The 23433-nt window shown below is 46.8% G+C and overlaps 1 protein-coding gene across 1 annotated transcript; it reads left to right on the top strand.

Annotated features, from left to right (window-relative positions):
• Positions 1 to 7196: 7196 nt before the first annotated feature.
• Positions 7197 to 11849, top strand: LOC142201204 (sterile alpha motif domain-containing protein 9-like; the record flags this gene model as incomplete). Its single annotated transcript, XM_075272029.1, has 1 exon — positions 7197 to 11849. A coding segment is annotated over one exon (4653 nt), but the record flags the coding sequence as incomplete, so codon positions are not given.
• Between the last annotated feature and the right edge of the window lie 11584 nt (positions 11850 to 23433).

Here is a 23433-nt window from a genome sequence, read left to right as displayed (position 1 = left end):
ACAGTAACCCCACACCGTACAATCTGCCCCACAGTGACCACACACTGTACAATCTGCCCCACAGTGACCACACACCGTACAATCTGTCCCACATTGACCACACACCGTACAATCTGCTCCACAGTGACCACACACCGTACAATCTGCCCCACAGTGACCACACACAGTACAATCTGCCCCACAGTGACCACACACCGTACAATCTGCTCCACAGTGACCACACACAGTACAATCTGCCCCACAGTGACCAAACACCGTACAATCTGCCCCACAGTGACCAAACACCGTACAATCTGCCCCACAGTGACCAAACACCATACAATCTGCCCCACAGTGACCACACACCGTACAATCTGCTCCACAGTGACCACACACAGTACAATCTGCTCCACAGTGACCACACACAGTATAATCTGCTCCACAGTGACCACACACAGTACAATCTGCCCCACAGTGACCACACACAGTACAATCTGCTCCACAGTGACCACACACAGTACAATCTGCTCCACAGTGACCACACACCGTACAATCTGCTCCACAGTGACCACACACAGTACAATCTGCTCCACAGTGACCACACACAGTATAATCTGCCCCACAGTGACCCCACACCGTACAATCTGCCCCACAGTGACCACACACAGTATAATCTGCTCCACAGTGACCACACACCGTACAATCTGCTCCACAGTGACCACACTCAGTACAATCTGCTCCACAGTGACCACACACCGTACAATCTGCCCCACAGTGACCACACACAGTACAATCTGCTCCACAGTGACCACACACAGTATAATCTGCCCCACAGTGACCACACACAGTACAATCTTCCCTGCAGTGGCCCCCACAAAGGATTATACACTCCACAGTAGCCCCCTCCCCACACAGAAGTAAATATTCCACTGTAGTCCACAGAAGGAGTAAACCTCCAATAGGGGAGCACCAAGATAACAAAATATACTAAAACTCCACTTTTATTGTGATATTTAAAATGATACAAAGAACTGTGAGTGTTACTTATTAACAATATCACTGCGGCTCCGCACACCGCCCCAATAGCAAATAACTATCCAGGTGAGGGAAGGATCAAACACCTCCTGTCTTACTCTTGCCCTATACAACTTAGTATAAGGAAAATGTTTATTCTCGTACCGTGTTAGCCAGTGGGTAGGAAATATAAAAAACAAAACACTTGATGGTCTTCAGTTGTTGAAGTTTTAATGGCTGACTAATAATAATGACAGATTACAATGTCTCGGCTCCTTTCTCAAGTAAATTTAAAACCATTTCTGAAGGAGCAGATTTATATACAGTACAAAAAGGACACATAGGGATAGAATGTCAGGAGGAGGGGGGGGGGGGTGTCATTAGTAATTGGTAGAAACAATGTAAACACTTCCAGTCTCTTATCAGGTCTCAGGGTCTCAGGTCAGTGATTTCTGTAAGGTGCCATAAACCCATGTGACAGATTTAACCCCTTCTCCAGTGTTTGAAGCAGGGTCATAAATTTACACTCATAAATCCATCATTCTTTCTTTGATTTGAAATTCCCTCTTAAAACCAAAATTTTCATGTGAAAAGAGGAGGTAAACAGTTCCAGTGGGCCGCAGGGTGGGCCCTGAGGGTCCATGGACCCACAGGTGTAGGAAGGGCCCGCTGCGGACACAAGGCAAAAGAACAAGCCTATGCACCGCTCCAGGTGGGTCCCGCAGGGGGTCAGGGTTTCGCCGATGAAGTCGCGGGTAAAAGCTAGTACACTATACAGACAGAAGTATGTGCCCCCTCCATATTATACATATACTATATATACACTATACAGACAGAAGTATGTGCCCCCTCCATATTATACATATACTATATATACACTATACAGACAGAAGTATGTGCCCCCTCCATATTATACATATACTATATATACACTATACAGACAGAAGTATGTGCCCCCTCCATATTATACATATACTATATATACACTATACAGACAGAAGTATGTGCCCCCTCCATATTATACATATACTATATATACACTATACAGACAGAAGTATGTGCCCCCTCCATATTATACATATACTATATATACACTATACAGACAGAAGTATGTGCCCCCTCCATATTATACATATACTATATATACACTATACAGACAGAAGTATGTGCCCCCTCCATATTATACATATATTATATATACACTATACAGACAGAAGTATGTGCCCCCTCCATATTATACATATACTATATATACACTATACAGACAGAAGTATGTGCCCCCTCCATATTATACGTATACTATATACTATATATACACTATACAGACAGAAGTATGTGCCCCCTCCATATTATACATATACTATATATACACTATACAGACAGAAGTATGTGCCCCCTCCATATTATACGTATACTATATATACACTATACAGACAGAAGTATGTGCCCCCTCCATATTATACGTATACTATATACTATATATACACTATACAGACAGAAGTATGTGCCCCCTCCATATTATACGTATACTATATATACACTATACAGACAGAAGTATGTGCCCCCTCCATATTATACATATACTATATATACACTATACAGACAGAAGTATGTGCCCCCTCCATATTATACGTATACTATATATACACTATACAGACAGAAGTATGTGCCCCCTCCATATTATACATATACTATATATACACTATACAGACAGAAGTATGTGCCCCCTCCATATTATACGTATACTATATATACACTATACAGACAGAAGTATGTGCCCCCTCCATATTATACGTATACTATATATACACTATACAGACAGAAGTATGTGCCCCCTCCATATTATACATTATACAGACAGAAGTATGTGCCCCCTCCATATTATACGTATACTATATATACACTATACAGACAGAAGTATGTGCCCCCTCCATATTATACGTATACTATATATACACTATACAGACAGAAGTATGTGCCCCCTCCATATTATACATATACTATATATACACTATACAGACAGAAGTATGTGCCCCCTTCATATTATACGTATACTATATATACACTATACAGACAGAAGTATGTGCCCCCTCCATATTATATGTATACTATATACTATATATACACTATACAGACAGAAGTATGTGCCCCCTCCATATTATACATATACTATATATACACTATACAGACAGAAGTATGTGCCCCCTCCATATTATACATATACTATATATACACTATACAGACAGAAGTATGTGCCCCCTCCATATTATACGTATACTATATATACACTATACAGACAGAAGTATGTGCCCCCCTCCATATTATACGTATACTATATATACACTATACAGACAGAAGTATGTGCCCCCTCCATATTATACGTATACTATATATACACTATACAGACAGAAGTATGTGCCCCCTCCATATTATACATTATACAGACAGAAGTATGTGCCCCCTCCATATTATACGTATACTATATATACACTATACAGACAGAAGTATGTGCCCCCTCCATATTATACATATACTATATATACACTATACAGACAGAAGTATGTGCCCCCTCCATATTATACGTATACTATATATACACTATACAGACAGAAGTATGTGCCCCCTCCATATTATACATATACTATATATACACTATACAGACAGAAGTATGTGCCCCCTCCATATTATACGTATACTATATATACACTATACAGACAGAAGTATGTGCCCCCTCCATATTATACGTATACTATATACTATATATACACTATACAGACAGAAGTATGTGCCCCCTCCATATTATACATATACTATATATACACTATACAGACAGAAGTATGTGCCCCCTCCATATTATACATATACTATATATACACTATACAGACAGAAGTATGTGCCCCCTCCATATTATACGTATACTATATATACACTATACAGACAGAAGTATGTGCCCCCTTCATATTATACGTATACTATATATACACTATACAGACAGAAGTATGTGCCCCCTCCATATTATACGTATACTATATACTATATATACACTATACAGACAGAAGTATGTGCCCCCTCCATATTATACATATACTATATATACACTATACAGACAGAAGTATGTGCCCCCTCCATATTATACGTATACTATATATACACTATACAGACAGAAGTATGTGCCCCCTCCATATTATACGTATACTATATATACACTATACAGACAGAAGTATGTGCCCCCTCCATATTATACGTATACTATATATACACTATACAGACAGAAGTATGTGCCCCCTCCATATTATACGTATACTATATATACACTATACAGACAGAAGTATGTGCCCCCTCCATATTATACATTATACAGACAGAAGTATGTGCCCCCTCCATATTATACGTATACTATATATACACTATACAGACAGAAGTATGTGCCCCCTCCATATTATACATTATACAGACAGAAGTATGTGCCCCCTCCATATTATACGTATACTATATATACACTATACAGACAGAAGTATGTGCCCCCTCCATATTATACGTATACTATATATACACTATACAGACAGAAGTATGTGCCCCCTCCATATTATACGTATACTATATATACACTATACAGACAGAAGTATGTGCCCCCTCCATATTATACGTATACTATATATACACTATACAGACAGAAGTATGTGCCCCCTCCATATTATACGTATACTATATATACACTATACAGACAGAAGTATGTGCCCCCTCCATATTATACATATACTATATATACACTATACAGACAGAAGTATGTGCCCCCTCCATATTATACATATACTATATATACACTATACAGACAGAAGTATGTGCCCCCTCCATATTATACGTATACTATATATACACTATACAGACAGAAGTATGTGCCCCCTCCATATTATACGTATACTATATATACACTATACAGACAGAAGTATGTGCCCCCTCCATATTATACGTACACTATATACTATATATACACTATACAGACAGAAGTATGTGCCCCCTTCATATTATACGTAAACTATATATACACTATACAGACAGAAGTATGTGCCCCCTCCATATTATACGTATACTATATATACACTATACAGACAGAAGTATGTGCCCCCTTCATATTATACGTATACTATATATACACTATACAGACAGAAGTATGTGCCCCCTCCATATTATACGTATACTATATATACACTATACAGACAGAAGTATGTGCCCCCTCCATATTATACGTATACTATATATACACTATACAGACAGAAGTATGTGCCCCCTCCATATTATACGTATACTATATACTATATATACACTATACAGACAGAAGTATGTGCCCCCTCCATATTATACATATACTATATATACACTATACAGACAGAAGTATGTGCCCCCTCCATATTATACATATACTATATATACACTATACAGACAGAAGTATGTGCCCCCTCCATATTATACGTATACTATATATACACTATACAGACAGAAGTATGTGCCCCCTCCATATTATACGTATACTATATATACACTATACAGACAGAAGTATGTGCCCCCTCCATATTATACGTATACTATATATACACTATACAGACAGAAGTATGTGCCCCCTCCATATTATACGTATACTATATACTATATATACACTATACAGACAGAAGTATGTGCCCCCTTCATATTATACGTAAACTATATATACACTATACAGACAGAAGTATGTGCCCCCTCCATATTATACGTATACTATATATACACTATACAGACAGAAGTATGTGCCCCCTTCATATTATACGTATACTATATATACACTATACAGACAGAAGTATGTGCCCCCTCCATATTATACGTATACTATATATACACTATACAGACAGAAGTATGTGCCCCCTCCATATTATACGTATACTATATATACACTATACAGACAGAAGTATGTGCCCCCTCCATATTATACATTATACAGACAGAAGTATGTGCCCCCTCCATATTATACATATACTATATATACACTATACAGACAGAAGTATGTGCCCCCTCCATATTATACGTATACTATATATACACTATACAGACAGAAGTATGTGCCCCCTTCATATTATATGTATACTATATATACACTATACAGACAGAAGTATGTGCCCCCTCCATATTATACGTATACTATATATACACTATACAGACAGAAGTATGTGCCCCCTCCATATTATACGTATACTATATATACACTATACAGACAGAAGTATGTGCCCCCTCCATATTATACGTATACTATATATACACTATACAGACAGAAGTATGTGCCCCCTCCATATTATACGTATACTATATATACACTATACAGACAGAAGTATGTGCCCCCTCCATATTATACGTATACTATATATACACTATACAGACAGAAGTATGTGCCCCCTCCATATTATACGTATACTATATATACACTATACAGACAGAAGTATGTGCCCCCTCCATATTATACGTATACTATATATACACTATACAGACAGAAGTATGTGCCCCCTCCATATTATACGTATACTATATATACACTATACAGACAGAAGTATGTGCCCCCTCCATATTATACGTATACTATATATACACTATACAGACAGAAGTATGTGCCCCCTTCATATTATACATATACTATATATACACTATACAGACAGAAGTATGTGCCCCCTCCATATTATACATATACTATATATACACTATACAGACAGAAGTATGTGCCCCCTCCATATTATACATATACTATATATACACTATACAGACAGAAGTATGTGCCCCCTCCATATTATACATATACTATATATACACTATACAGACAGAAGTATGTGCCCCCTCCATATTATACATATACTATATATACACTATACAGACAGAAGTATGTGCCCCCTTCATATTATACGTATACTATATACTATATATGACTATACAGACAGAAGTATGTGCCCCTCCATATTATACATATACTATATATACACCACTATTCTTTCTACAAGGAGGTATATATGAACCGGGATGTGAACCGGGCCTGAGATCTATAACACCGTATAGTAATAGTCCTCACATCACACTCCATAGCAATGACAACGTCAGGTGATGGCGATCAGGGCAGGACATCTGAGCAGTTGGGACAATATAGTATATTGGGTGCGTGTGGGAGATGAAACTGACCCAATATTCTTCTTGTAGATTACAGGACACGACCTCTGGATGACTGGACAGAAGATCATGTCCGGGAGTGGCTGCGCTCCATACACATCAAGACAGAATACATTGATAAGCTGTGTGATGAAGAAGTAACTGGACCCGTGCTGAGAAAAATCAATGATGTCTTCTTGAAGGGTCTTGGTATGAAACAAGGACAAATACAGCTGCTGATTGCAGAAAGGAATGAGTTAGTGAAGAAACACAAAGTCAGCCAACCAAAACCAGGAAACAGCACAAATCCAAGCACACTGCCACTCCAGGACGATGAAGGACACCAAGTGTCACCGGGATTAAGAGCCACCAGTCCTGCTGAGGCATCGGGGACCACAGGGCAACAAGAGGAAAGTAGGCCCAATACTGAGGAAGAACATCTAACTGAGAGGGAAACATTGTCCTCAGGAAATACACAAAGTAACCAGGATCTAATATCCCATACAGACGCAAAGTTTCGACCGTTTGGTGAGGATGTTGGAAACTTTAAGTATGTGAAAGGCCATGTCCTCCCTCCAGAATGTGGAGTAGAAGATCTCATCACTCCATGCCACGAGTACAAGTCACTCACCACTGCCTGCCAGCTAGACCGCACCAGACTTCAGGCAAAATTTGCATCGGAGGTGATCAGATTCGCGTCCGCTTGTATGAACGTGAGGACTAATGGCACGATACATTTTGGAGTGATAGACAAAAAGGAAGGTAAACAATGGCAGATAATGGGGATTCCAGTGAAAGACCAGGAGTGGTACGTGGACGCCCTCGACTACATAGAGAAATGTTTCCATATAGAACACGAGGCCGCCAGAAATTGTATCCGTACCCCAAAATTCATCAAGGTAGTCACTAATGATTGTGAAGATCAGCTCTTTGTGGTTGAGGTGGACGTCGTGTCCGATTCACATTTTGTTAAAGAACGAGCTTTCCAGGCAAGTTTACCAAAATTTAATGAGAAAAGCAACAAAGTAAGTTACGAGAAGAAAACTTATTACCGGAGAATTGGGGCAAAAACTGAGCCGGTCTCCGATGAAGACGTGGTGCGCTTTATGCAGAAATTGAAAAATTTAGATGAAGCGAGAGTAAAGGCAGAACTGAAGTCTACCTGCGATAGGCCCATGACTGAAGATTTAGGCAGGAAAGTCTCCGTTCTGCTGACCGATGGTAAAAAATCCATCAGCAATTCTCTCCGGTACATCCTAGTCACAAACCAGTGCGCACAGAATCAGCTGAAGAATCTCAATTTTTTAATGCGTATGAATATTTTGTGTGTTTTTGACTTTGACCCAAACTCGGACAACAATGGACTGTGCTCTATATATAAGGAGCATCATGCCATTAACAACCATTCCTTAAAGAGTTACTCCAATGAAGGAAAGGTGAGCACCGGAGACCTGAAAAAGAACCTCTCCCTCTTTAACCAAACCAGCTGGGTGTTTTGTAATGGCCGCAGCAATTATCGGGGTGAGGATGAGCCATGTGATGAGAATACCTGGGTGCGAACAAAGAGGAAGCTTTTAAAAAAGGCCATTACTTTCCTTTGTGATGAAATTCTTCCGAGGGGCTACTTCATTGTCGTCTTTCTTTTACTATCGTCTCCAGAGAAACCGATAATTGACACTTTCCATGAATTTTACACAGAATTAAATGGCATGGATTACATCGTATGCATTGCAGAGAACAAAGACGACTACGAGAAGTGGGCCAACCAGGCCCAGGCTTCCTGCAAGATGGAGACCCTAGATCAGCGAAGCATTGTGGGGATGCAGCTCAGTCACATTGATGCAACCGTCCAAAATCTCCTGCCATTATCTTCCTCTATCAGACAGTTATCTGTGTCCACAAAGGGCATTTGTGTCCTGACTGCCCCGGATGAAGAGAGAATGCATTCCCTCGAAGTTCTGTGCGCCAACGAGTGTGAAAACACAAACCTGGAAGATCTGAATAAGGAACAAATAGAAGAGATCGAGACCACATTCTACCGAGGTGGGAAAGTCAGCTGGAGGCACTTCTGGCTTGCAGACCAAGGGAAATGTGAAGCCTTCATCGAGCGAGAAGCTTGTACGGACGTTCAGAGCATTTTAAATGACATTCAATATGGAAACCGGATGAGTCTTCCGGTAGCGAGGATAAAAATTATCCACCAACCAGGCAGTGGAGGAAGTACAGTAGCACGCCAGATTCTGTGGAAGAAACGTAAAGAGTTAAGATGTGCCGTGCTGAAATCTTCCTTTCCAGTCATGACCGTGTGTGAACATGCTGTGAATTTTAGAGAATATGACGAGAAAGACATCCACCTCTGCCTCCCTGTCCTACTGCTCATTGAAGACTGCGATGACGAATACATCGATGACCTCCGAGATGAGTTAACCAAAGTAATGGTGTCTAAAAGGATTGCGCCTGCAAAGTTATGCTTCATCCTCTTAAGCTGCAAAAGAGCGAATGCCCCGGAAAAACTTTACAAGTTTTCTGCACTGGAGACAGTGGCCATTACTCACAAACTTAGTAAGGATGAAAAAAGGAAGTTTACGACAAAAGCAGAGAAACTTAAGAAGCAGTTCTCCCCCGAGTCCATCATAACGTTCATTTTGATGAGTCAAGAGTTTGTAGAAGAATATGTGACAAACTTTGTTCATAACGTCATGGAAAATGTGGACCACTCCTCCAATGTAACCCGACTGATGAGATACGTGGCTTTACTGAACTGCTACGTGCAGAACTCTTACATCTCCGTGTCCCACTGCGAGGCGTTCATGGGCCTGGACGCACATACAACAGATCACAGCGACCTACGACAATACAATTTCAACAACTGCCTCAGTGAGCAAGCAAAGCTAATCTTCATCGAAAGAGTCGATCCCATAACGTCTATAACCTGCATTCATATAATACATCCCTATGTGGCAGAGGAAATCTTAAAGCAGCTCCCTGACAACCCCCAAAGTCAAATTGCTATGGCCTTGCTTCAGGAGGATGTTCTGTTCCAGCACCGATTTGGCAGAGATGAGTTTCTTGGATTTGTCAGAGACTTGATTTTTCGCCGCCGTAAGATCAGCCGGGGTGACAGCGTAGATTCCTTCCTGTCTCCTTTTATAGAACATGTATGCGAAACTGAAAAGAACCAGGATAAAGCAATAAATTTGTTAAAAGTTGCCTATGAACGATTTGATAAAGACCCTTTTCTGGCCCAGCAGCTTGCTCGCCTGCATTATAAATATGAGAAGTTTGAGGACGCCATACAATGGGCAGAGACAGCGAAGGCGCAGCTACCCAACGACTCCTTTATCTTGGATACTGAGGGACAAGTATATAAGAAGCGCTTTGGTTTTTTACTTGATAAGAGTAACAATGCCGTGTCGCTCCAGGATGTCCCAGAGTTGATTGAGCATGCTCTTAAGGCCATGCAGTGTTTCCGAGCGGCACAAAAAGCAAGCAAGGCTGAAACAGAGACCATGAATAATGCCGGATATATTGGCGAAGTGGATGTCGGATGTCGTCTGTTGAAGTTGTTGTCAACCCTTGAAATTTTCCCTCAAAATGAAAACGGTAAAAGTCATGAACTTCTGCGCTATCTCCTAACTGACCACATCCCAGAAGTCATCAAGAAACCCTGGTCCAAGTTTCACAACCATATAAAAGGTCTGCACCGAAATATCTACAATGCACTGGAATGGATATCAGAAGAAGTGAGTTATTTCCAAACTGATAAAATAGATGACAACGAACACAAGAGCACAGCGGAAGACAAAGTCTACTCTCCTCGGACATGGCTGCTGCACAAAATCAAGGTCTTTGCTAAATTTTTTAGTTCACAACTTTTACCTGCAACTGGAAATGGTGAAGATGAAGACGATGTTAAGAATTCCATCAATAAACTTATTCAGAAGATGAACATTTACGAGCTGGGAGGCGGCAGCACCACAGCCATTCTGGCACTGCTGCCGGATCACAGGAAACTAGCAAACATTGTCGACCTGTACACAAAATGTTCAGCCGTCGACAACCTGGATGACGCGGACCTGATCAACTATATAATGAGCCATATAGCGCTGGCCTGCGCCGCTCCCAACTCGACCAAACTTCTGTCATTTCAGCAATTACGGGAACTTAGCAAAAGATACCAAAACTGGAGGAAGTCTTATCCTGCAAGCGCTTATCTACTTCTCCTGCTTCTCTACTGGAAAGATGACGTGGTGGACCGGGAGCCAGATGCAAACAAGGACAGGATTCTGAGCTCCGCTCTTCAGAATATTCGACGTCTGCATGAATTCAGGATCAAGAACGTCCCTGTACGCAAAAAACGAAGCAACGTCCTCTTCTTCTTAGGACATGGTTATGGTCTTCATAAACTGCTTCACAGAAGTACAGTGGAGAAACGCATGGAGGGACCGGTCAACGAGTGGAGACTGAAGCTGAATGACGGAGATGTAGAAAGGTTAGAGAGTGGCCAAAAACTCCTTAGAACTGTGCCAGGCTTTGCCGAGAATGGGAAGATTTACGCAATGGGACACTGCAAAAAAGAGAGGATTGAAATTGTCCCCATAAATAATTCCTCCGTGCCTTACGGGAATGAGAATGTGACTTTCTATCTGGGATTCACTTATGCAGGGCTTGTGGCATATAATATTAAAGTGCAGCAGTGACATCCCTGCAGAGTGAACGGCCCGGCCATCATGGGATTTATTGACTTTACAGAACAAGATTTCATGTTACGTATAAAGTCCACCTATATCCATAATGATCTATGAGTTACCCTAATAAACCCACTACATCTGGCTCTGCCACCAGCTTTCATCTTACTAGGAGGACATTCCACTTTCTGGTTCTAGTTCTGTGGATACAAATGATCACCCAGGATGAAAGCGGCCTCTGTAGTGCCACCTATTGGAGGTAGCCAGTCAGTGTCCAGGCCTTACTACATGATTTAGGATATAAGATAATCCTTATAATAATGCTTTATAAACCATCCAGAATCTTCCACATAAGGAAGGACCCTCATCTACAGGCTGCCATCTTGGGGTGTATTCTACATCGATGATATCTTATTTGCATTACTCTTTTCCCAGTACACATTGCCTGGCCTGTAATTCTCCCTATGCCAACTGGTGGTTTCCACAAAGAGAAGCAGAACCGTCGTACCGTCTTGAAAGCCAACCAGCCCCTGATCTGCACCCATGAGGGGCAAGAACTCTGAAATAGCTAAATAGAGGCCTCAGAGAAAACTTTAGTTTGGCTAATATTTCTTGCAAGGCCTACGAAAGGGTTAGACATACAAGGTAAGTACCCCCAATGGGTGGCACTAGAGAGCAGGTTTCTTCCTCTCAGGGTCAGACATACAAGGTAACTACTCCTAATGGGTGGCACTAGAGAGCAGGTTTCTTCCTCCCAGGGTCAGCCATATAAGGTAAGTACCCCCAATGGCTGGCACTAAAGAGCAGGTTTCTTCCTCCCAGGGTCAGACATACAAGGTAACTACCCCCAATGGGTGGCACTAGAGAGCAGGTTTCATCCTCCCAGGGTCAGCCATACAAGGTAAGTACCCCCAATGGGTGGCACTAGAGAACAGGTTTCTTCCTCCCAGGGTCAGACTTACAAGGTAAGTACCCCTAATGGGTGGCACTAGAGAGCAGGTTTCATCCTCCCAGGGTCAACCATATAAGGTAACTACTCCCAATGGGTGGCACTAGAGAGCAGATTTCTTCCTTCCAGGGTCAGACACCGCACAGAACATCTGACCACTGACCAAGGACATGATCCAAATGTTCTATAATATGGGCTGTACAAGCCTCCCCGGACCGGTCACATCTCTCTCCTGAATAGTAACTATGGCTGTGTCCATCCCCGTCCCCGCAGCGTTCCTTACACCTGCTGTAAGTGGAGCAGAACCAAGGAGAATGGGGTACAGCTCGAAACCACAAACACAGACCACGTCAATGACATTGAATAGATATCCTTTACCCTGAATGAAGGAGCATCAGGTACAGAACCAGCGCCATCCCACCGCAGAGTAAGATTTACACAGCCCCATCTGTCACCTTGTCCTTATACCCGTTGTGGGGTAGCTAGCTGGGTAGCAGCAGTGGTGCGGACCCAAAAAGTCAGAGACAGGGACACAAAATGGGCAGCAAACTGGTTTATTTAGAAAAAACAGGAAAATAAATAAACCTTCACTTCAGGCACAAAATGAACAAAATAAAATCCGGCTCGTCTGAGCCACTAACAGACCCCATAACCTAAGTATACATGTGGCTTACTACCAGCCACAGGAACAAAACAAGCACAATATAGTGTCACCAGACTCAGGGTTACAGGACAGACCCGGCGCCTCCTCTCACCTCATAGATCTGCCCTGCAATGTAAGAGCTGCAGCCCAGTACTGAGCCCGGGATCTGCCCCTGTGCTGAGGCTACTCCAGACCTGCCCTGGACCCCACATATGTCAGACACCTGGGGGAGATATATAGCGGGAATCCAGCACTCTGCCTGTCACCTTCTCACACCGTGTACTGCACATCTGTCTCTGCTGTAGCAGGGTCTAAATTACCAGGACCAAACATGGCGGCGCCCAGGACCAGAGGTGATGTATAGGTGAAGCAGGTTGCAGCAACACCTTCAGACCTGTGGGGTCTAAAGATGGGGTTAAGTATCCTATGTAATGTTATGTCTAAAGCATAAACGTTAGACTTCAGAACTGGGCCAGAGACAACCTCACCCTCAGAGCATTACCCAGCCTCCCACTCCTCAAGGCATAGCCTTCACGCCCCGGCCACTGTCCAAGAACACTCCCAGTGCCCCCTCCTCAGTGCAGTTTGGGGTGCAATAACAGACCTCCCAACCATTGAAGAACAGAAAGAGGGACAAATTTAGCTGCGCCCACTTTTATGTTGACTCCATGTGCCCCCACACAGTATAATCCTCCTACAGTCACAGCGCTGCACCTCCCATGAGGCAACCTGAAGCGACCACTTCAGGCGGCGCTATGCCAGGGCCCCAGGGAGGGCGGCATTTTTGCTTACCTAAGCCAGTCCAGGACAAGCTGTCCTGGACTGGCTTAGCACCGAGTGGTGGATTGGGGAAGCCACTGGAGCAGCGCTGCTCCAGCGGCCTCCCCTCACGCTCAGGCAGAGAGCAGGTCCTCTCCGTGCCTGCTCTCTGCCTGCGAACGGCACTAAGCCCCTCTCCCTTCGCTAAGCCCCACCCCTCCGCCACGCCCCCTCCTCCCAGGAAGGGGGGGGGGGGCGGTTTCTGTCGTTCGCCTCGGGCTGCGAAAGGGACAGGTTCACCCCTGGTCACCCATACACTATATGTCCCCACATTATAATGTTCCCTTCCAACTGCCCCACAGTATTAAGTCCCTCTCCTGGTGCCCCAGTTTAAACAAGAAACTGGAGCAGCTGGCAATAAATTAAGGGCAGCTAGAAGCAGACATTAAACCGTAGGGGTAGCTGGAGGGTGACATTAAATTGGGGGCAACTAGAGGCAGAAAGGTCCAGCTACCTTCATGGTTTAATGCCCCCTCCAGTTGTCCCCAGTTTAATGGCCCCTGTTTAAGTGCCCCCCTTCATCCACCCCAGTTTCATATATATATTACATATATATATATATATATATATATATTACGATTAAGGTCTCGTACTCAGCCCAAGGGTTATCTCCTCCTGCCCTAGTCAGGGCCCATTCAACACGCTCAGTTTCCACCTTGTGGGCGGAGTCTACAGCTTTATCTTTGGACCAGATCTGCACTGCGGCATCTTGGTCCTCAGAATCAACTTTCGTTTTGCATTACAGACCTAATGCGCCTCGGAAGCTACCGCTTTTGGGCGCACCATATTGGGTGCAGTCTGTAGTGAGGTCCCGCCCTAGGGGATTACTCTCTAATTCCCCATATTGTGCCGCTGGTAGGACGACAGGGAACGAGAGATTATGAAGATAATCTTGTTTCCCTTAGTCCTAACAGCGGTTTTGATTGTTATTGAGTATTGTATTACTTTGTATGTACACTCAGGGGGGAGGCTCTTGTGCCCTCTTATAGGCAAGCCATGTATTTGATTGGCTAATCAAAAGTCCGCCTGTCCTACCAGCACACAGGGGCAGAAAATACCCCCCATAATGTGCCGCTGTTAGGACTAAGGGAAACAAGATTATCTTCATAATCTCTCGTTATATTGAGAAAAATAGAAGAAAATGTTTCACTGCTAAACTTTGCTTATAGATTTATCTCCCGAGGAACATTCCATTCCCTCGAGTTCTGCATATTGTTTTGTCTTTAGTGTAACCAGATGAAATCGGTTTAAAATAACAAAATGCTACCGGATGTTACTAACCGTATTAGGATACCGCACCACGTGATAGTTATTTTACTCCCTACCTATATAAACTTTGCTACGTTGTTCAATAAAGTAGAACATCCTGATCACGATACTTGTGTGTCTGTGTGTTCTCCGAGCAATTGCTGTGACGTCACCAATACTCATATATTGATTAATTAGGACTACGGCAACATATCCAGGGCTGATTGCCCCTAACAAGCCCCGCACAGCACATAGGCCACAGCCCACCAAGATCCAGATCACAACAGCATACAAGTGGCAGAACCCCAGGGACTGGAGGGCTCCCTCCCACCCCCCAAAGCACACCCCCTCCCAACACATCAGTGGCAAGACCCCAGAGGCCAGACCCCTCCAATACACTGGCAGCACCGCAGGTACCCCCAATTACATGAAGGTAGTACCTCAGGGACCCATACACCACATGGCAGCACCCTTTGGTCTCTCTGCCATATATACACAGGAGGAAGTACCCAAGGGACCACCTCCAGAACCCCCTCTTACACAAGCAATACCCCAGGGATCCCACACAGACAAATGCAGCAGCCCCACAAAACCCTGACTCCCTATTACATGCCAGCAGCACCCCAATGACCCCTGCCTCCCCGTTTAAATACTAGATGCCAACCAAGGAGATATGCCCACATTTTTAGATGCCAATGGGACCCCAGGGACCCGTGTCTCCACCCCCTTTAGTTGCCAGATGCACACCAGGGACCCCTGCCCCCTATCTATGCCAACAGCACCCAGAGGACCCATGCCTCTCTTAAAATGCCAGAAGCACCCTTCCCCCCACCTGATGCCAGCAGCACCGCAAGGACCCCTTTAGATACCAGAAGCACCCTGAAGTCGCAGGCCCCCATATTAAGATGCCAGTGGCACCCTTGCCCCTCCTTTAGATGTCAGCAACACCCCAAGGATCCCTGCCTTCCTCTAGATGCCAGCAGAACCCAAAGGACACTGTATCCCCCGAAGCCAACGGCAATCCTATCTAACCCTAAACATCAATCCAATCCCCCAGACCCTCCAGGATACTGTCCCATGTAAAACATCACTCTGTCTTCAAATCCTCAACATGCAGTCCCATGCAAATATATCCCTGCTCCCCTTAGTCTCCTCCAACATGCAGTCCCATGTAAAACAATCCTATCACTCCCCTTCCATCCTGCAGTCCAACAAAACACCTCCCTGTTGTCTGTTTTCTATCTACACCTGCTCCACTCCTGCTTGCTATATAGAGCACAGAGCTGTGATGAAAGAGACCCCTCCCCTATCTGTGACATCATACCTACCAGGGGCTACTCCGTTCTGGATACAACCAAGCACAGGGTCACAGTGGTAAGGAGGGGGCTGTCTGCTGCTGCTTCACCACTGTATTCACCTCATCTGTGTTGTCTCCAGACATACGTCCCACCGACCAGGACCACGGGACATGACCACGGATGTGGGACTGTCCCGCAGAATCCAGGATGGTTGGGAGGTATGTGTAGTGGCTTCCTCCTCTAATATGTACTTCATGCAAACACCAATATGTTAAACGTGTTGTGGCTGCCCCGAGGTGGCCCCCAGTGTCAGTGGGCCCGGGGCCTCCGCCCACTCTGCTTCTGTTCTTTCATCCCTACCAGTTTGTTCTTCCAAATTGGTCTTTGTTTAAGATGTTTCCCAAACTGTGACAGAGCCTTGTCCTCTGCAACGCAAAGCAAAATCTACGCGGACTCCGGATATGATGAGGTGATAACCCTAAAAACAGCTTTCATTTTCCAAACTGGACTGTAAGACGCGAGGAACAAGGATGGAGGCCGCAGAGATTTGTTTGGCCAGATTTGGAACATCTGTGTATTGCCGTACAAGTCACAAATCTTATTCACACGATGAAGAAACTGATGGGCGGTAAAGATATCACAGATGACGTTTCATGTCTTCATCAATGTGCGGTATTATACTGCTAGAAAGCTGACGGGGCGCTGAATTCCCGGTATGTGCCCTGGTGCTGGAGAGATCGGTCATTGTAACGTCTCCCATTGAAATGAATGGAAGGAGGAATATTCGCAGTGGATTCTGCTGCAAAAATTCTGCCTTAAGAATCCAATTATTCTGCAGCGCCACCAAAGGAGAAATTAAAGGGATATTCTGTTTTCAACATTGTTTTTTATATTGATTTCCTATCATCAGTTTCTGATTGGTGGAGTCTCGATCAGCTGATGCCACGTCCAGGCACTAGAGGCTGAGGATAAGGACAATGGTCAGAAGTCTGTTCTGCTCCTATACAAGTAATGGCGGCAGCGCTGCAGTAACACAGTCCTACTTTTTGGGGTCATCTGGGTACAATCTGCTGTTGGGGCCGGAAAACCCTTTTTTAAGCATTACAGAGTGGAGTATAAATCCATTGTCCTTCTGTGTAATGGCGGACGGGTCGGGCTTGGGCCCTTTGTTACCATTTGCCACTCAGGGCTAGTTAGAAGGATCGTTAATGGCCCTGGTGACTCAGAATCCACTGGCAGACTCTCTTTACTTGAACAGTCCAGTCTATCCCATCACATGACATTGGAAAACAATCATTTTGAGGCCCCACGTGGTGTCCTGCAGCAAAAAAGTGTTACGGGAAACACCAGGGTGACGTCGCATCACAGCCCCTCCTGCAGCGCTTTAGGCAGAAAGTTCGGAGAGGTTTCCCCCGCAGACTTTCTGTTATAATTATACCGATGGGGAAACCGCTGACATTTCTGTAGGTATAACTGACATGCTGCCAGGTCCAGAATCGCGCAGGTTTTGCCGCATGTCCGCACCGCGTGGGGGTGAGATTCACTAGAGTCCCATCCACTTTGCACTGACTGTAAAATAAAGCAATGGTTTCCACGATGGGCAAATTGTAGCGTTTATGTCACTCGGGGCCCGACCTAGAAACAATGGGGATGGATGACTGTATCCACATGAACAAAGAGATGGTACGTTTTAACCCCCCTCCAAAATACAGACATGTTATATTTTTGCCCATTTTGACAGGCACACAGACCCCATAGAGATCCATGGGTCCAGTAGTGTCCAAGTTTTTGGACCAGGAGTCACTTGTTGATTTTTAGAACTGAAGTCAATGGCCTGATCACGTGTCTACTATTTTTTTTCCTATCAGTACATCGTTGGAGTACGGGAGGAAACCCACACAAACTCCTCGCCGATGTTGCCATAGGCAGGATTCGAACCCAGGACTCCAGCACTGCCGTGCTAACCACTGAGCCACACATTAGGGTCTTGTACAATCTTGCCTTGGATTCCGCAGCTCAAGACTTCATCTGGGCCTAAGTAGTCATCGTTGATGTCTATGTATCCGAAATCCTAAAACATGCCCCTGTCATGGAATAAATGCCAAAAGTAGCATCAGGTCCGTCTAGAGCTGAGCTGCCATCATAGAGACATGGACCACACACAGATCCAAGCACGGGTTTCTCGCTCCCTAGAGCTCAGCCACGAGTATTGTTTGCACCATATTCAGCAGGTGTCAGCTGGTTATATCTGCAAAGATCAGATACAGCCGTTCAGATGTATGTTATCCCTCGTTCACATCTGCGTTGGTATTCCGTCCGGGGGAGTCTGCATAGGGACCCCCAAACGGAATAATAATAATAATAATAATAATAATAAATGTTATTTCTATAGCGCCAACATATTCCGCAGCGCTGTACAATTTGTAGGGTTCAGATACAGACAGATACATAACAAAGAAAGTCATTTCACACAATGGGACTGAGGGCCCTGCTCGCAAGAGCTTACAATCTATGAGGCAACTGCAAGCGCTGTGCAGTAAAAGCACACGGATCCCTATAGACTACCCTGTTTCGCCGAAAATAAGACAGTGACTTATATTAAATTCTCTTCCAAAATATATGACCTGTCTTATTTTCGGGGATGTCTTATGGAGCGGCTGGAGCGGGGGACAATCAGCAGTCATGTCGGCGCTTCCTTAAAGGGGTTGTCCCGTCACAAGGATCCTATCTATAATGCTTATTAATGTGAATGTAAGACTTTTCCTAAATACATTGCTTCAGCAGAACTCCTTTGTTTGGCCACTATCTCACTTTATTCATTTTTTTTGTGGCCACAGCCCTGACCTAGCTGCTCCTGAGTCAAGTGATGTGTCTGCTGCTCTCAGGGGGGAGGGAGGAGGGGCTAAGTGCACGGGAGCGAGCCTGGAGGGGGGGGGGTAGTTTACCCTTTGGGGGACAGGTGAAGCCAGCAACATCACTATGCTTCTGCCCTGCATGAAGCCAGCAGCGGCAGAAGTGATGCTGCTATTCCGGGGCAGGGGGCGGAGTAACAGCATCGCTTCTGCCGCTGCTGGCTTCATGCAGGGCAGAAGCATAGCGATGTTGCTGGCTTCACCTGTGCCGGCGTCTAACTCCCCGGCATCCGCTGTAATAGGCGGATGCTGGGGACTGTTAGACGCCGGCACAGGCACATCGCTATGCTTCTGCCCTGCATGAAGACAGCAGCGGCAGAAGCGATACTGTTCCGCTCCAGGGTCACATATGCAAAGCCAAGCGGCGAGATGCCGCCGGCCCTGCGTGCAAGCTCATACACCAGTCTAGCCTTCACAATGCTAATACAGACCCGCAGGGTGCCGGGTCTGCATTGTGAAGGGTAGACTGGTGTATGAGCGCGCACGCAGGGCCGGCGGCATCTCGCCGCTTGGCTTTGCATATGTGACCCCGCCCACCAATGACAAAACAAAGCCGGAAGACAGAAGATTTTAGAGGAACAAAGACGGGTGAGTATGCGACGTGGGAGTACCCCTTTAACGGAGTGCCGGCATGACTGCCGGTTGTAGGTGGTGCAAGAGGTGGTGGTGGGGGGGGAGGTATGCTAGTTACCTTCCCCATCTTCATAGCAGCGCTGGTGCTGCTGTTGGTCACGGTGGTGGAAGTGGTTGGCGGGGCTTAGCAGAGATTAGCGAGGCTTCCGGCGGTTGTGCCGGAGAGCCTCACTTAGTGGGCATTGCAGCCGGCTGAACGCTGTGCTCCGTGTGCACAGGAAAGCTGGCTGCCTCCTCTGCTGTGATACCACTGTTCCGGCTGCTGTGGGATGAGCTGGGAGAGTGGACTCCCCGCAGCATACGATGCTTTCCCAGCTCATCTTGCAGAAACAGTGGTATCACAGCAGAGGCAGTGTTTTTGGGGATGTCTTATTTTCGGTGGGTGCCTTATATTAGGCAATTTACAAAACCTCCCCCCATGCCTTACTTTTGGGGGATGTCTTATTTTCGGGGAAACAGGGTATAATGGGGTCCGTGTGCTCACATCACCCCTCTCATTAGTCAGTGTCGCCCCCTCCCGGCCCCTGACTATCCCCTCATTAGTCAGTGTCGCCCCCTCTAGGCCACTCACTATCTCCTCATTACTCGGTGTCGCCCCCTCTCAGCCCCTCATTACTCGGTGTCGCCCCCTCTAGGCCACTCACTATCTCCTCATTACTCGGTGTCGCCCCCTCACTATCTCCTCATTACTCGGTGTCGCCCCCTCATTACTCGGTGTCGCCCCCTCACTATCTCCTCATTACTCGGTGTCGCCCCCTCTCGGCTCCTCATTACTCGGTGTCGCCCCCTCACTATCTCCTCATTACTCGGTGTCGCCCCCTCTCGGCTCCTCATTACTCGGTGTCGCCCCCTCTCGGCTCCTCATTACTCGGTGTCGCCCCCTCTCGGCTCCTCATTACTCGGTGTCGCCCCCTCTCGGCTCCTCATTACTCGGTGTCGCCCCCTCTCGGCTCCTCATTACTCGGTGTCGCCCCCTCTCGGCTCCTCATTACTCGGTGTCGCCCCCTCACTATCTCCTCATTACTCGGTGTCGCCCCCTCTCGGCTCCTCATTACTCGGTGTCGCCCCCTCACTATCTCCTCATTACTCGGTGTCGCCCCCTCTCGGCTCCTCATTACTCAGTGTCGCCCCCTCTCGGCTCCTCATTACTCGGTGTCGCCCCCTCTCGGCTCCTCATTACTCGGTGTCGCCCCCTCTCGGCTCCTCATTACTCGGTGTCGCCCCCTCTCGGCTCCTCATTACTCGGTGTCGCCCCCTCACTATCTCCTCATTACTCGGTGTCGCCCCCTCTCGGCTCCTCATTACTCGGTGTCGCCCCCTCTCGGCTCCTCATTACTCGGTGTCGCCCCCTCTCGGCTCCTCATTACTCGGTGTCGCCCCCTCACTATCTCCTCATTACTCGGTGTCGCCCCCTCTCGGCTCCTCATTACTCGGTGTCGCCCCCTCTCGGCTCCTCATTACTCGGTGTCGCCCCCTCATTACTCGGTGTCGCCCCCTCTCGGCTCCTCATTACTCGGTGTCGCCCCCTCACTATCTCCTCATTACTCGGTGTCGCCCCCTCTCGGCTCCTCATTACTCGGTGTCGCCCCCTCTCGGCTCCTCATTACTCGGTGTCGCCTCCTCTCGGCTCCTCATTACTCGGTGTCGCCCCCTCTCGGCTCCTCATTACTCGGTGTCGCCCCCTCTCGGCTCCTCATTACTCGGTGTCGCCCCCTCTCGGCTCCTCATTACTCGGTGTCGCCCCCTCTCGGCTCCTCATTACTCGGTGTCGCCCCCTCTCGGCTCCTCATTACTCGGTGTCGCCCCCTCTCGGCTCCTCATTACTCGGTGTCGCCCCCTCTCGGCTCCTCATTACTCGGTGTCGCCCCCTCTCAGCTCCTCATTACTCGGTGTCGCCTCCTCTCGGCTCCTCATTACTCGGTGTCGCCCCCTCTCGGCTCCTCATTACTCGGTGTCGCCCCCTCTCGGCTCCTCATTACTCGGTATCGCCCCCTCTCGGCCCCTCATTACTCGGTGTCGCCCCCTCTCGGCCCCTCATTACTCGGTGTCGCCCCCTCTCAGCTCCTCATTACTCGGTGTCGCCTCCTCTCGGCTCCTCATTACTCGGTGTCGCCCCCTCTCGGCTCCTCATTACTCGGTGTCGCCCCCTCTCGGCTCCTCATTACTCGGTATCGCCCCCTCTCGGCCCCTCATTACTCGGTGTCGCCCCCTCTCGGCCCCTCATTACTCGGTGTCGCCCCCTCTCGGCCCCTCATTACTCGGTGTCGCCCCCTCTCGGCTCCTCATTACTCGGTGTCGCCCCCTCATTACTCGGTGTCGCCCCCTCTCGGCTCCTCATTACTCGGTGTCGCCCCCTCTCGGCTCCTCATTACTCGGTGTCGCCCCCTCTCGGCTCCTCATTACTCGGTGTCGCCCCCTCTCGGCTCCTCATTACTCGGTGTCGCCCCCTCTCAGCTCCTCATTACTCGGTGTCGCCTCCTCTCGGCTCCTCATTACTCGGTGTCGCCCCCTCTCGGCTCCTCATTACTCGGTGTCGCCCCCTCTCGGCTCCTCATTACTCGGTATCGCCCCCTCTCGGCCCCTCATTACTCGGTGTCGCCCCCTCTCGGCCCCTCATTACTCGGTGTCGCCCCCTCTCGGCCCCTCATTACTCGGTGTCGCCCCCTCTCGGCTCCTCATTACTCGGTGTCGCCCCCTCATTACTCGGTGTCGCCCCCTCTCGGCTCCTCATTACTCGGTGTCGCCCCCTCTCGGCTCCTCATTACTCGGTGTCGCCCCCTCTCGGCTCCTCATTACTCGGTGTCGCCCCCTCTCGGCCCCTCATTACTCGGTGTCGCCCCCTCTCGGCTCCTCATTACTCGGTGTCGCCCCCTCTCGGCTCCTCATTACTCGGTGTCGCCCCCTCTCGGCTCCTCATTACTCGGTGTCGCCCCCTCTCGGCCCCTCATTACTCGGTGTCGCCCCCTCTCGGCCCCTCATTACTCGGTGTCGCCCCCTCTCGGCTCCTCATTACTCGGTGTCGCCCCCTCTCGGCCCCTCATTACTCGGTGTCGCCCCCTCTCGGCCCCTCATTACTCGGTGTCGCCCCCTCTCG

This window comes from Leptodactylus fuscus, chromosome 4, assembly GCF_031893055.1.
Source record: "Leptodactylus fuscus isolate aLepFus1 chromosome 4, aLepFus1.hap2, whole genome shotgun sequence".
Classification (NCBI taxonomy): Eukaryota; Metazoa; Chordata; class Amphibia; order Anura; family Leptodactylidae; genus Leptodactylus; species Leptodactylus fuscus.
Note: the sequence above shows the minus strand (reverse complement) of the source record. Positions and strands in the feature narration are given on the sequence as shown.